Here is a 10,789-nt window from a genome sequence, read left to right on the forward strand (position 1 = left end):
ATGCCTGCTGGCATGAAAGGCAACCTGGAACTCAACAACAGACTGATCTAGCCATGTGCATGAACGTCGAGCCTTCTCACGGCTGATGTCGGAGACGGCCGAAGGCGCTATTCTTGGCAAATGCATACACGGTTCAGATTGTTCAAGATTCATGTCGATGACTGCTACTCGTTTGTCAATTGGCCTGGCTGTCTCGCTCCCTTGTCTTGGTCTCACGACGGTTGTATGGCACTATAGACCTGTGCATTGGATTCGTACGCACTCCTTTGCCAGCTCTTTGTATTGGACTGTCCGCTCTTGGCTTTGGAACTATCCCCTCACGCCCGACTTTGAAATCTGGGATGAAGGCGATCCCCGTCACAACGAGAAATGGAAAAAGGAGAAAATACGCACAGTGCGCATATGGGACTTTCTGGCGCCCTATTTTGCTGAACGAGGGTACACGTTGTACGTGCGAGACAAGCTGGCCGACCCTTTGTCAAAACGGTATCCAGCAAGCAGTATGATCAACTCGAGCCGACTGTCATACCCGTATGCACCATGTATTTGCAGCAACGATAGCGATTTCGAAGTGAATATAGTTGTGAGTGGTATCAATTTTCCACAGGATTTGTATGCTGATTCATGTTATTAGGCATCGCGTGTATGGGCTGCACGCGACACCGAGGGAAGGGACGTGATAATCAAGTATAACTCTTTCTTCATGCTCTTATGTTTCTGATTGTTGCAGAGCAATATCTGGTGCCGTTCCGACAAACGAGCTCAGGGCTCTACAGCTTCTACATTCCGAGCCTTTGTGTAATGACCCGCGCAACCACACTATACCGGTTATCGAGTATATTGAATTCAACCAACAAACCTTTGTGGTCATGCCAAGGTAAGTTTTTTCGACGACTCATCCTCAGGTCCCCCTGGCTAGAACCTTTCAAGGTGGAGTGATGTAGTTCTATGCGATTTTTCTACTGTGGGGGAAATTATAAGATACGCACGGACCTTCTTAGAGGTAGGCATTGATCAGTTCCTCAGCTTCATTAAATACATTATATCGACAGGCACTCGCTTTTCTCCATGAAAATAACATCACCCATGGCGATATTACCTTCCAAAATATGAGTATGGATGTTTTAATGCCTTGCGCTCCCTATCCCGAGTACTATGTTGGATATCATGGTCCCGAGCGCAAATATGCCTTCATTGATTTCGAAGTTGCTGAACTCCCTACTGTAAACGGGGCGCCATCCCCGGGCTTCGAGCAATCTAGAACACGTGATATCGCCTGGCTTGCTCATACTTTGGAAATTCACCTGCGTGTGCGTATACCGATCTCTGATTAATTGACCGCTCAAAGAGCTCCTGGTAGTGCATTGAGCATGTGGTTCCCGGAATGAATGACTTTTTGACCTCGATGGGCATGGATAAATGGGAGAGTTTACCAACCGCGACTGCTGTTCTTTCCAGCTTTGACGAACTATGCCTCCACCTGTCAAGTGAAAAACTCAACCTTCCGCTCGAAGCATATCGTTGGGACCGTGGTTTGTACAACTCTTATCATGGGCGGAGATTGGTCTTAAACCTTCCATCCTAGGATATTTCAGCTATCACGAGGGGCCTCCAAAAAACCTATAGGTTCAATCTGGGTTCAATACTGATGCTCTACATTGACGTTATAACTGTTCTATTATCAATGGCCTATATGATTTAATTTGTCGAAATAGTAGCTGACCGGACTGTGACTCCAGCTTGCACCGTACTTGGCCGATTGTACTAAACTCAGTGAGATTGAATTCAGTCTCACCTTGAACATCGAGTGGGGCAGATGCGGATGGCCGGCAGACTGCAGGACGGTGAATATTCTTGCATATCGAACGAGTGCGCTGGCGTCTTGCTTGGGGTAGCTTGAAACCCATGGCCGCCGATCTGATATCGGTGACAGCCGGACTCGTCCTTGGCAATAGTACGTACGTACTATGTTGTCAGATTCCTGTCAACTTTGATTGTCGCTCGTTTGCTTCCCGACGGCATGTCCACTGGCCTGACTGCCTCGCTCGCTTGTCTCGGTTTCACAGCAGTCTTGTGGCGGTATAGGCCCGTGCATTGGGTTCATACGCACTCTCTTACCAGTTCCATGTACTGGACTGTCCGCTCTTGGCTGTGGAACTATCCGCTCACCCCGGACTTCAAGATCTGGGATGAGGGTGATCCGAATCAGTACGAGGAATGGGTAAAGGAGAGAGGGCCACAGTGCGCATTTGGGAGTTCCTGGCGCCCTACTTTGCGGAACGAGGGTACAAATTGTACGTTCGGGAGAATCTGACAGACGTGTTTGCGTCCCGGTATCCTGCAAGCAGTAAGATCGATCCACTCGAACTGTCATATCCATACGCCCAATACGCTTGCAAGAATGAAAGGCAATTAGAAGTGGCTCTTGTGGTGAGTGGCATGGGTAATCCACGGATTTTGCACGCTCATCTACGGTATCAGTCACAGCGCATATGGGCTGCACGCGACAGGGAAGGAAGGGACGTGATGTTGAAGTCAGAATCTTTTTCTGTCTCGACTCTTGTGATCTTATCCGTCTCAGGGTGATCTCAGGCGCGGTTCCAACAAAAGAGCTCAAAGCTCTACAACTCCTTCATTCCGAGCCGCTCAACACTGACCCGCAAAACCACATTATACCAGCTATCGAGTACATCGAATTTAACCACCAAACTTTCGTGGTCATGCCAAGGTGAGCTGATCGACCTTTCGGACCCACTTCACCAGGAGCTCAAACTCTCAAAGGTGGAGTAGTATAGTTAGCAGCGATTTCTCCACCGTTGGGGAAATTATAAGGTATGCGCGAATATTCTTCGAGGTAAGCATCTACTACTCGACTTTCTTTACTACTGAAAATTGACCAGGCTCTCGTGTTTCTCCACGAGAACAACATCACTCATGGCGATATCACCCTCCAAAATATGAGCGTGGATGTTTTGATGCCCTGCTTCCGTTATCCCGACTACTATGTTGGGCATCACGGGCCCGAACGCAGATATGCCTTCATTGATTTTGAAATTGCTGAACTTCCTGCCGAAAACGGGGCGCCGTCTCCACGTTTTGAAGAGTGTAGAAGACGCGATATTACCTGGCTTGCTACCACTTTGGAAACTCACTTGCGCGTACGTATGTCCATATATCATTAAGTTACAGCTCAACGATCTACTGTAGTGCATAGAGCACGTTGTCCCTCAAATGGACGAATTTTTGGCCTCGATAAGTATGGATAAATGGGAAAGCTTACCAACCGCCACTACTGTTCTTTCTAGCTTTAACAAAATGTGCTGTGGTCTCTCAACTGAGGAACTCAAGATCCCCCCCGTAGCATATCGCTGGGACCGCGGTTCGTTCGACTCCTCCCATGAGCGAATATTGACCTTAACCCTTTTTCTTAGGATATTTCAGCTACCGCGAGGGACCTCCGACAAATCTGTAATGCTAATGCTTTATTTCGACCTTTATGACTGTATCATCAACTTATGTGACAATGATAGTGCTAAAAGCTGAATGCGGACCTATTATTCCATCTCTCCATGTCCCGCAGTTCCACGGGGGCCCAATGTGAGAAATTATTTATTTCGAAATGAAATCTTTGAGGACGGTAGACGCAGCATGCTAGGCCAATTTTGAAGCTCCTGATTCCACTTTTTCCGACACAAGTGGAGGGCAGAATGAGAATCCAGTTACCAATTCTATCCTCGGGATGTAGAATATCTGATGAACGACGCTATCCGCAAGGAGAGTACTTGCTGATAGCATGTGGAGTATCTAGGGCTCAACCCCAAAGTAACGGTACGAGAGCCTATTTCAGTGATTTATGAGCATCCAAAATATCAATCCTAATGCATTTAAGAATCATATAAGGAACTTAAGTCTTTTTTCTTCGAGTAAAAAGTTGGATTGATCCCACCGTGGCTTTAACAGTCTACGGTGAAACCTGCTGAACATCCACCAAAGATTGGCTATTATTTCTGTCAGCCTATAAGTGTTGGTGACCATGTTGAACAGGATCACAGTTCGAACGTAGACAGTGGGATTTCTCACCCTCGCACTATATCGGAATCGCGCTGGACGCTAACACGTTCCCTCGGAGTAGGTGAATTTCCTAAAACGTCTACAAGTCGCCCGTTCAAGCCTTGTTCTCAACCGAGGGGGGAAATCGGGGCTGAACAGAAAAAGATGGTCTCCCGTGTTCCCTTGTTCAACAATGGCATCCTCGGAGCGACAAGCGAGAGAATCTTTGATGGGCGCTGCTACCAAGCGGAGTAATTGAATCGCTTGCACCTTGATAGTATCTGAAAATTTTCTTAGACGCTATCCTAATTAATGGTGTAAGAATCTTTTCTAGTGATTTCTGAGCATCCCGAATCATCAATATCATTTTTATTGCGTTTAAGAATCATACAAGCGATGTGATTCTTTTTTCTCCGAGTTACGCCCTGAAGTTCGCCCTGGTAGAAGAATGGTCCCATCGTGATTTTAACAACCTACCCACTCCACACCGTACGATAACTGGACTTTCACCATTCTGGGAATTGAATACTTATCATCTCTCTCGGTTCTCCCTTTCGAACTTCAGTGGGTCCCATCCAAATGGATTGATACGGCCTCCGTATTCACTAATGTTGAATGTTTATAAGACGTAACTCTATGTTGTTGTTCCTGACCCCGAGGATCTCAACTACTATTCATTCAAAGGTAAATCGGAGAATCGAAAACATGGGCGAAAAAATGTTCTCAAACTAGACATACAATTATAGATTCATCTAGCTGCATAGATCACCAGACGTTCTGGTTAACACTGTACTAAGGTCAATGGATGTTATATTTAAAGCATAGTAGTGGAGAAAGACGTGCCTCACTACTCTGCAGGATTAGCCCATGACTTAGTAGAAGCCGATAAGATAACCAAATCATCCCTGTGCCCACCGGGGAAGGTAACCGAAGCCCCCACAACTCCACCCAACCATGAGGGTAGAACGTTGAAATGCTGGGGACGATGATATTTAGGTGAAGATTGCTGTAAGACTGAGATCGGAAAACCTTGTGCTGCTTTCGAATCTCGATTAGTATAGTATGATCTTGCCATGATAAGAGGTATATGAGTGCATAGTTACCTTGAAGGTTGATGCAGATGGGTGGCAGATAGAAGAGAATCATTCATTTCCGGAACCTAGGCTCATCAGCAGCTTAGACAAGTAGCGGGATAGTGCCAGCACACCAACTTGAACAGTCTTTGGCTTGCTACGTGATTCGATTGCCAATTGGTGATCCGATATCGGTGACGGCCGAAGGCATTTTCGTTGCCACCACTTACAGCCACTGACGTTCAACTCGTACCAATGAATGCCACTCGCTTACTTCCCATGTCCACTCGCTTGACTGTCTCGCTCGTTTGCCTCGGATTCACAACAATCCTATGGAGGTATAGACCTGTGTGTTGGGTCCGAACACATTCTTTAACCAGTTCTCTGTATTGGACTGTCCGCTCTTGGCTTTGGAACTATCCACTCACGCCAGATTTTGAAATCTGGGATGAAGGCGATCCCAATCAGTACGAGAGGTGGGTAAAGGAGAGAGAACGCACAGTGCGCATATGGGAGTTTCTGGCACCCTACTTTGCTGAACGGGGGTACACCATGTACATTCGGGAGGATTTGTCAAACGCGTTGAAATCGCAGTATCCAGCAAGTGGTATGATCAATCCGTCCAGACTTTCATACCCATTTGCACGATACGCTTGTCAAAATGAAAGAGATTTAAAAGTGGCCATTATTGTGAGTGATGGTGATAATCCACAAGGCTTGTATGCTCATCCACGGTATTAGGCACATCGCGTGTGGGCTGCACGCGACGGGGAAGGAAGGGACGTGATGTTCAAGTAAGAACCCTTGTTTTCTACTCATGTACTCTTATCCGTTCTAGGGCGATATCAGGCGCAGTTCCAACGAAAGAGCTCAAGGCCTTACAACTCTCAAGGCCTTACAACTCCTACGCTCCGAGCCTCTATGCAGTGACTCACGTAATCACACTATACCAGTTGTTGAGTTTATTGAGTTCAACCAGCAAACTTTTGCTGTGATGCCGAGGTAAGCTTCTTCGTCCTCTTGAACTCGCCTCAAAGCTCAAGCCCTCACAGGTGGAGTGATACAGCTCAATGTGACTTTTCCACCGTCGGAGAGGTTACGCGATACGCCCTGACTTTCTTTGAGGTAGGTGCCTGTTGTCCGTTGTTCTCCGCAACATCAAACATCAGTCAGGCTCTCGCCTTTCTCCACGAAAACAACATCGCACATGGCGATATCACTCTCCAAAATATGTGTATGGATGTTTTAATGCCGGACAATCCCCACCTCTGTTATGTAGGGTATCATGGCCCTGAACGCAGATATGCCTTCATAGATTTCGAAACCGCTGAACTTCCTACTGTAGATGGGATGCCTTCTGAAGGTTTCGAAAATTGTAGAAAACGTGATCTTACCTGGCTCGCTCACACCTTGGAAATTCATTTGCGCGTGCGTAGGTCACTCCTCCTGGATGTCAGCTCAATAATTTTCTTGCAAGTGCATTGAGCATGTGGCTCCCGGGATTGACGAATTCCTGGCCCGAATGAATAAGGACGCATGGGATAACTTGCCAGATGCAGCTACGGTTCTTTCAGACTTTGATGAAATTTGTTGTCGCCTTTCAAGCAGCGAACTCACCATGCCACTCGAAGCATATCGCTGGGACCATGGTTAGTTCAATTCGTCTCTTGAGCGTATTGGTCTTCATTCTCTCCCCTAGGTTATTTCAGCTATCGCGAGGCTCCTCCAGTAAACGTCTAACCGGTTCGTGGCGACTCTGTTTTAGTCGGTCGGCTTCGAACAATTAAAACCCTACGGATATGAATCAAGCCTATTCCTATTTAGTATGTACCTCTGCAAATATAATTGCACCGCACCCTACAACACTATTAAGCGCGATATTTTCGCGAGAAGATTGCTTATACCCAGTCTCAGTGGTGAAATTTCGACCCAGACTCTTAAGTTCGACATTAATGTATGTGCTATCAGCTTATATGCATGGTTTTCTTTCTCCCTTCCATGTTACACGCATGACTCACCAAGTCCCAGGCAGAGCCGTTAAAAATGGGGTCTCGTGGTTTGAGCACGGATGGTCGGATTCCTCATTAACATTTTTGGTTCTATATCCAAATCTCACTCAGCGCTACATGTTCCTTCATGGGAAAAAAGAGTTATATCAACACCATGTCTCTTTGGGTCTCAACATCATAGTACATAGCACGGGACTCCATGGAGTTGAGGGATCTCCTAGAACGTCCATAAGTCACCCATTCAAGCACTCGAGTCTCAGGGATTTTGTTCCTTTGTTCAAAAACACCCTGGAAGCGAGAGATCATCCAAGGGACGTGGCTACCAAGCGGAGTATTCGGATCACCTTCCCCTTGGTATCATGTGGAAATATAGGGTGCAAGCCAAAATAAGAGTGCGACAGCCTTTTCTAGTAATCTATGACTCTAAGTATAAGTATGAAGAATCATCGATATCCCTCTATTATGCGCTTAAGGTTTATATCAGGGATGTCCTCCGAGTAAACCTGTTAGAAGAAACGGACCCACCGTGCCTTGTAACAGCTTACCCACTCCGTACCGTACGGTAAGTTTGCTTACACGATTCTAGGTACTCGATATATCTCTCTCCCGATTCTATCACGGCCTCGTGAAGTGGCTTAATTCCTGGACGTCTGAATCCTCGGCACGGCAGACATGAGATTCATCTATTGTATTCAGTCCGTCTGTTAAGTGAACTCGTTGTACCTGCTTATAGGATAACATCCGACAGACTTATTCATATATTCATCGTTCATATCGACCGCCCATTTATTACATCATCTCAATGAGCCAGGTTCAGGATATATCTGGGAAATAGTATCTTTCCCCGGCTCCGCATTTCTCCCATGATGATGTGCTTGTACGATGGCCATCTCGAATCTTGCTAACCTATTGTCTAAGATAGAAGCCCCGTATCGGCTGCTCATTCAGATTGTGCTATCTATGGGTAATACCATAGATCTCAGCGTTACTGCGCATAAAGAGGGTAGGAGCAGGTAGGAGCTGTGATGTCGGCAACGGCCGAAGGCATAGTTTTAGGACAACTGTCGGAATTATTGTGTTCGGTCTGTGTTAGTGGATGATCATGGACATTCACTCCTTAGCCATGTCTCCCCGCCTGACTGCCTCACTCGCTTGTCTCGGTATTGCAACAATCTTGTGGCGGTATAGACCCGTGCGTTGGATTCGTACACACTCTCTTATTAGTTCTCTGTATTGGACTGCCCGCTCTTGGCTTTGGAACTATCCCCTCACGCCCAACTTGGCAATCTGGGATGAAGGTGATCCAAATCAGTACGAGAAATGGTTAGAGGAGAGAGCCCGCACAGTGCGCATATGGGAGTTTCTTGCACCCTACTTTGCTGAACGAGGGTACATGATGTACATTCGGGCGGATCTATCAGACGTGATGGTATACCGGTTTCCTGCAAGTAGTATGACCGATGCATCCAAACTTTCATATCCATATGCCCAGCGTGCTTGCACAAATGAAGAAGAATTTAAATTTGGTCTTATTGTGAGTGATTTGGTAATCCGCAAGACGTTCATTTCATGCTCACTATGGTATCAGGCGCATCGTGTATGGGCTGCACGCGACAGAGAAGGAAGGGACGTGATATTGAAGTAAGCAGATTTTTGTTTATTTCCGTGTATTTTTACCTGTTCTAGGGTGATATCAGGCGCAGTTCCAACGAATGAGCTCAAAGCTTTACAACTCTTACTCTCCGAGCCGCTACGTAGCGATCCGCGCAACCACACAATACCGATTATCGAATTTATCGAATTTAATCAACAAACATTCATTGTCATGCCGAGGTAAAGTTCTTTGACCACTCTCACCCACCTCACTATGATGAGCTCATGTTCGCAAAGGTGGAGTGATCCAGTTCAGTCTGATTTTTCTACCGTTGGGGAAGTTATAAGGTATGCGCGGATCTTCTTTGAGGTAGGTACGTATTTCTTGCCTTCCTCGGCTGCTAAAAATAATTCAGGCTCTCACCTTTCTCCATGAAAACAACATTACGCACGGCGATATTGCTCTTCAAAACATGAGTATGGATGTTCTGACGCCCTGCCCCTGTTATCCGCGTTACTATACCGGATACCATAGTCCTGAGCGCAGATATGCATTGATAGATTTTGGAGGTGCAGAGCTCCCTATTGTAGCCGGGAGCCTTCCCCGGGATTCGAAGAATCTAGAAGACGTGATATTGCTTGGCTGGCTGAAACCTTGGAAATTCACCTGCGTGTGCGTACGCCCATTTCTCATTAAAAGACCGCTTAACAAGCCACTTACTGATAGTGTATTGAACATGTGGTTCCCGGGATTGACAAATTCTTGGCTCCGATGAGCGCAGATAATTGGGAGAACTTACCTGCTGCAGCTACAGTTCTTTCAAGCTTCGATGAAACTTGTTGTTACCTTTCGAACGAAGAACTCAACATGCCACTCAAAGCATATCGCTGGGATCGTGGTTTGTCCCGCTCTTTTTTACGAGCGAATTGGTGTTAATTCTGTCCTAGGACGTTTCAGCTACCGTGATGCACCTCCAGAAAACCTATAACTCCAACATCGATCTATTTCTCTTAACGTTTCCCGCCATATGACCGGCTTACATGAGTTACATGAGTTATCTCCCCAAAAATTGCACACTCAGCGTTGCTTCTTCAAATACAAAAGTCCATCCCCATGCGTCTACCGAGCGCCCACTCGGAACCTGATCCTCGTTTTTTCAGTGAGCTGTCTTTCGGAGGAAGTACTACGGATCTTGAAATCATAGCGCATAACTTGGAGTTATGAATCTCCTCGGACGTCCACGAGGTACCGCGTCTCAACCAAAGCGAAATTGGAGCCTCGACAAACATCATGCAAGGAGATGCTAGCCCCCCTGTGTTCCCTGGTTCAACAACTCACCCTTGGAGCTAGAAGCGGAAGAACATCTGATGGACGTCGCTATCAAGAGGAGTACTTAGATCACCTGCTGGTTGATAGCACGCGGAACATCCAGGGAATTAGCCAAAAATAAATACGGTACAATAGCCTTCTCTAGTAATTTATGGGCATCCGGGATCATCAATTATATCCATTAGCATCAGTGTGAGGCTCATATAAGGAATGTGGATGCTTTTTCTCCGAATCAAACGCGCTAGAAACAATGGTTTTCCCGTGTTGACAACCTACCCACTCCACACCGTGTGATAAGTTGTAACTGCCACCATTCTGGGAACTCGGCATATTCATCAGACTTAGCCAAATTGCTCCAGAACTTCATCACTGACTTTATCTAGCCGAAAGAACAAATTATGTGCTTCTATGAGATTGATCTGGTCTTCAGAACGGCAGATACCCGGCACCTTCGTCCATAGGTACTTGGTCTTTGCGTTCAAAATGTACTTGATGGAGCCTGACAGGGGCGAGATGATCGAAAACGAATTCGAGCCCACAACTTACTAACTTGATGTGAAGAAATACCGAAAAACATCGAACTCGATTCAAAGCTCTGCTTAGCAGCAGCGATAGCGTGTCTATAAAGGTCGGTTTCGTTTGAGATAAGTAGGAAAATAATACTCTACTACTCTCTAGAATCAGCCCCGTCATGGCCCGCCGTTGGACGTAGACTCAATCCGCAGTGATCTGAA

The 10,789-nt window shown here is 46.4% G+C and overlaps 2 protein-coding genes across 2 annotated transcripts; both read left to right on the top strand.

Annotated features, from left to right (window-relative positions):
- Window positions 1-157: 157 nt before the first annotated feature.
- Window positions 158-6,777, top strand: AGABI2DRAFT_74226 (hypothetical protein; the record flags this gene model as incomplete). Its single annotated transcript, XM_006463057.1, has 6 exons — window positions 158-583; window positions 635-687; window positions 731-877; window positions 2,782-2,854; window positions 2,901-3,158; window positions 6,601-6,777. 6 exons carry the CDS (start codon window positions 158-160, stop codon window positions 6,775-6,777), a joined length of 1,134 nt encoding a protein of 377 aa, XP_006463120.1.
- A 1,478-nt stretch (window positions 6,778-8,255) lies between these two features.
- AGABI2DRAFT_119947 (hypothetical protein) lies at window positions 8,256-9,714 on the top strand (the record flags this gene model as incomplete). The annotated part of the gene is made up of 6 exons (XM_006463058.1): window positions 8,256-8,666; window positions 8,721-8,773; window positions 9,023-9,095; window positions 9,142-9,396; window positions 9,453-9,624; window positions 9,674-9,714. The coding sequence occupies 6 exons, from the start codon at window positions 8,256-8,258 to the stop codon at window positions 9,712-9,714; spliced, it is 1,005 nt and encodes a 334-aa protein (XP_006463121.1).
- Window positions 9,715-10,789: the final 1,075 nt, after the last annotated feature.

The sequence above is a fragment of the Agaricus bisporus genome (genome assembly GCF_000300575.1).
Source record: "Agaricus bisporus var. bisporus H97 unplaced genomic scaffold AGABI2scaffold_8, whole genome shotgun sequence".
Taxonomy (NCBI): Eukaryota; Fungi; Basidiomycota; class Agaricomycetes; order Agaricales; family Agaricaceae; genus Agaricus; species Agaricus bisporus.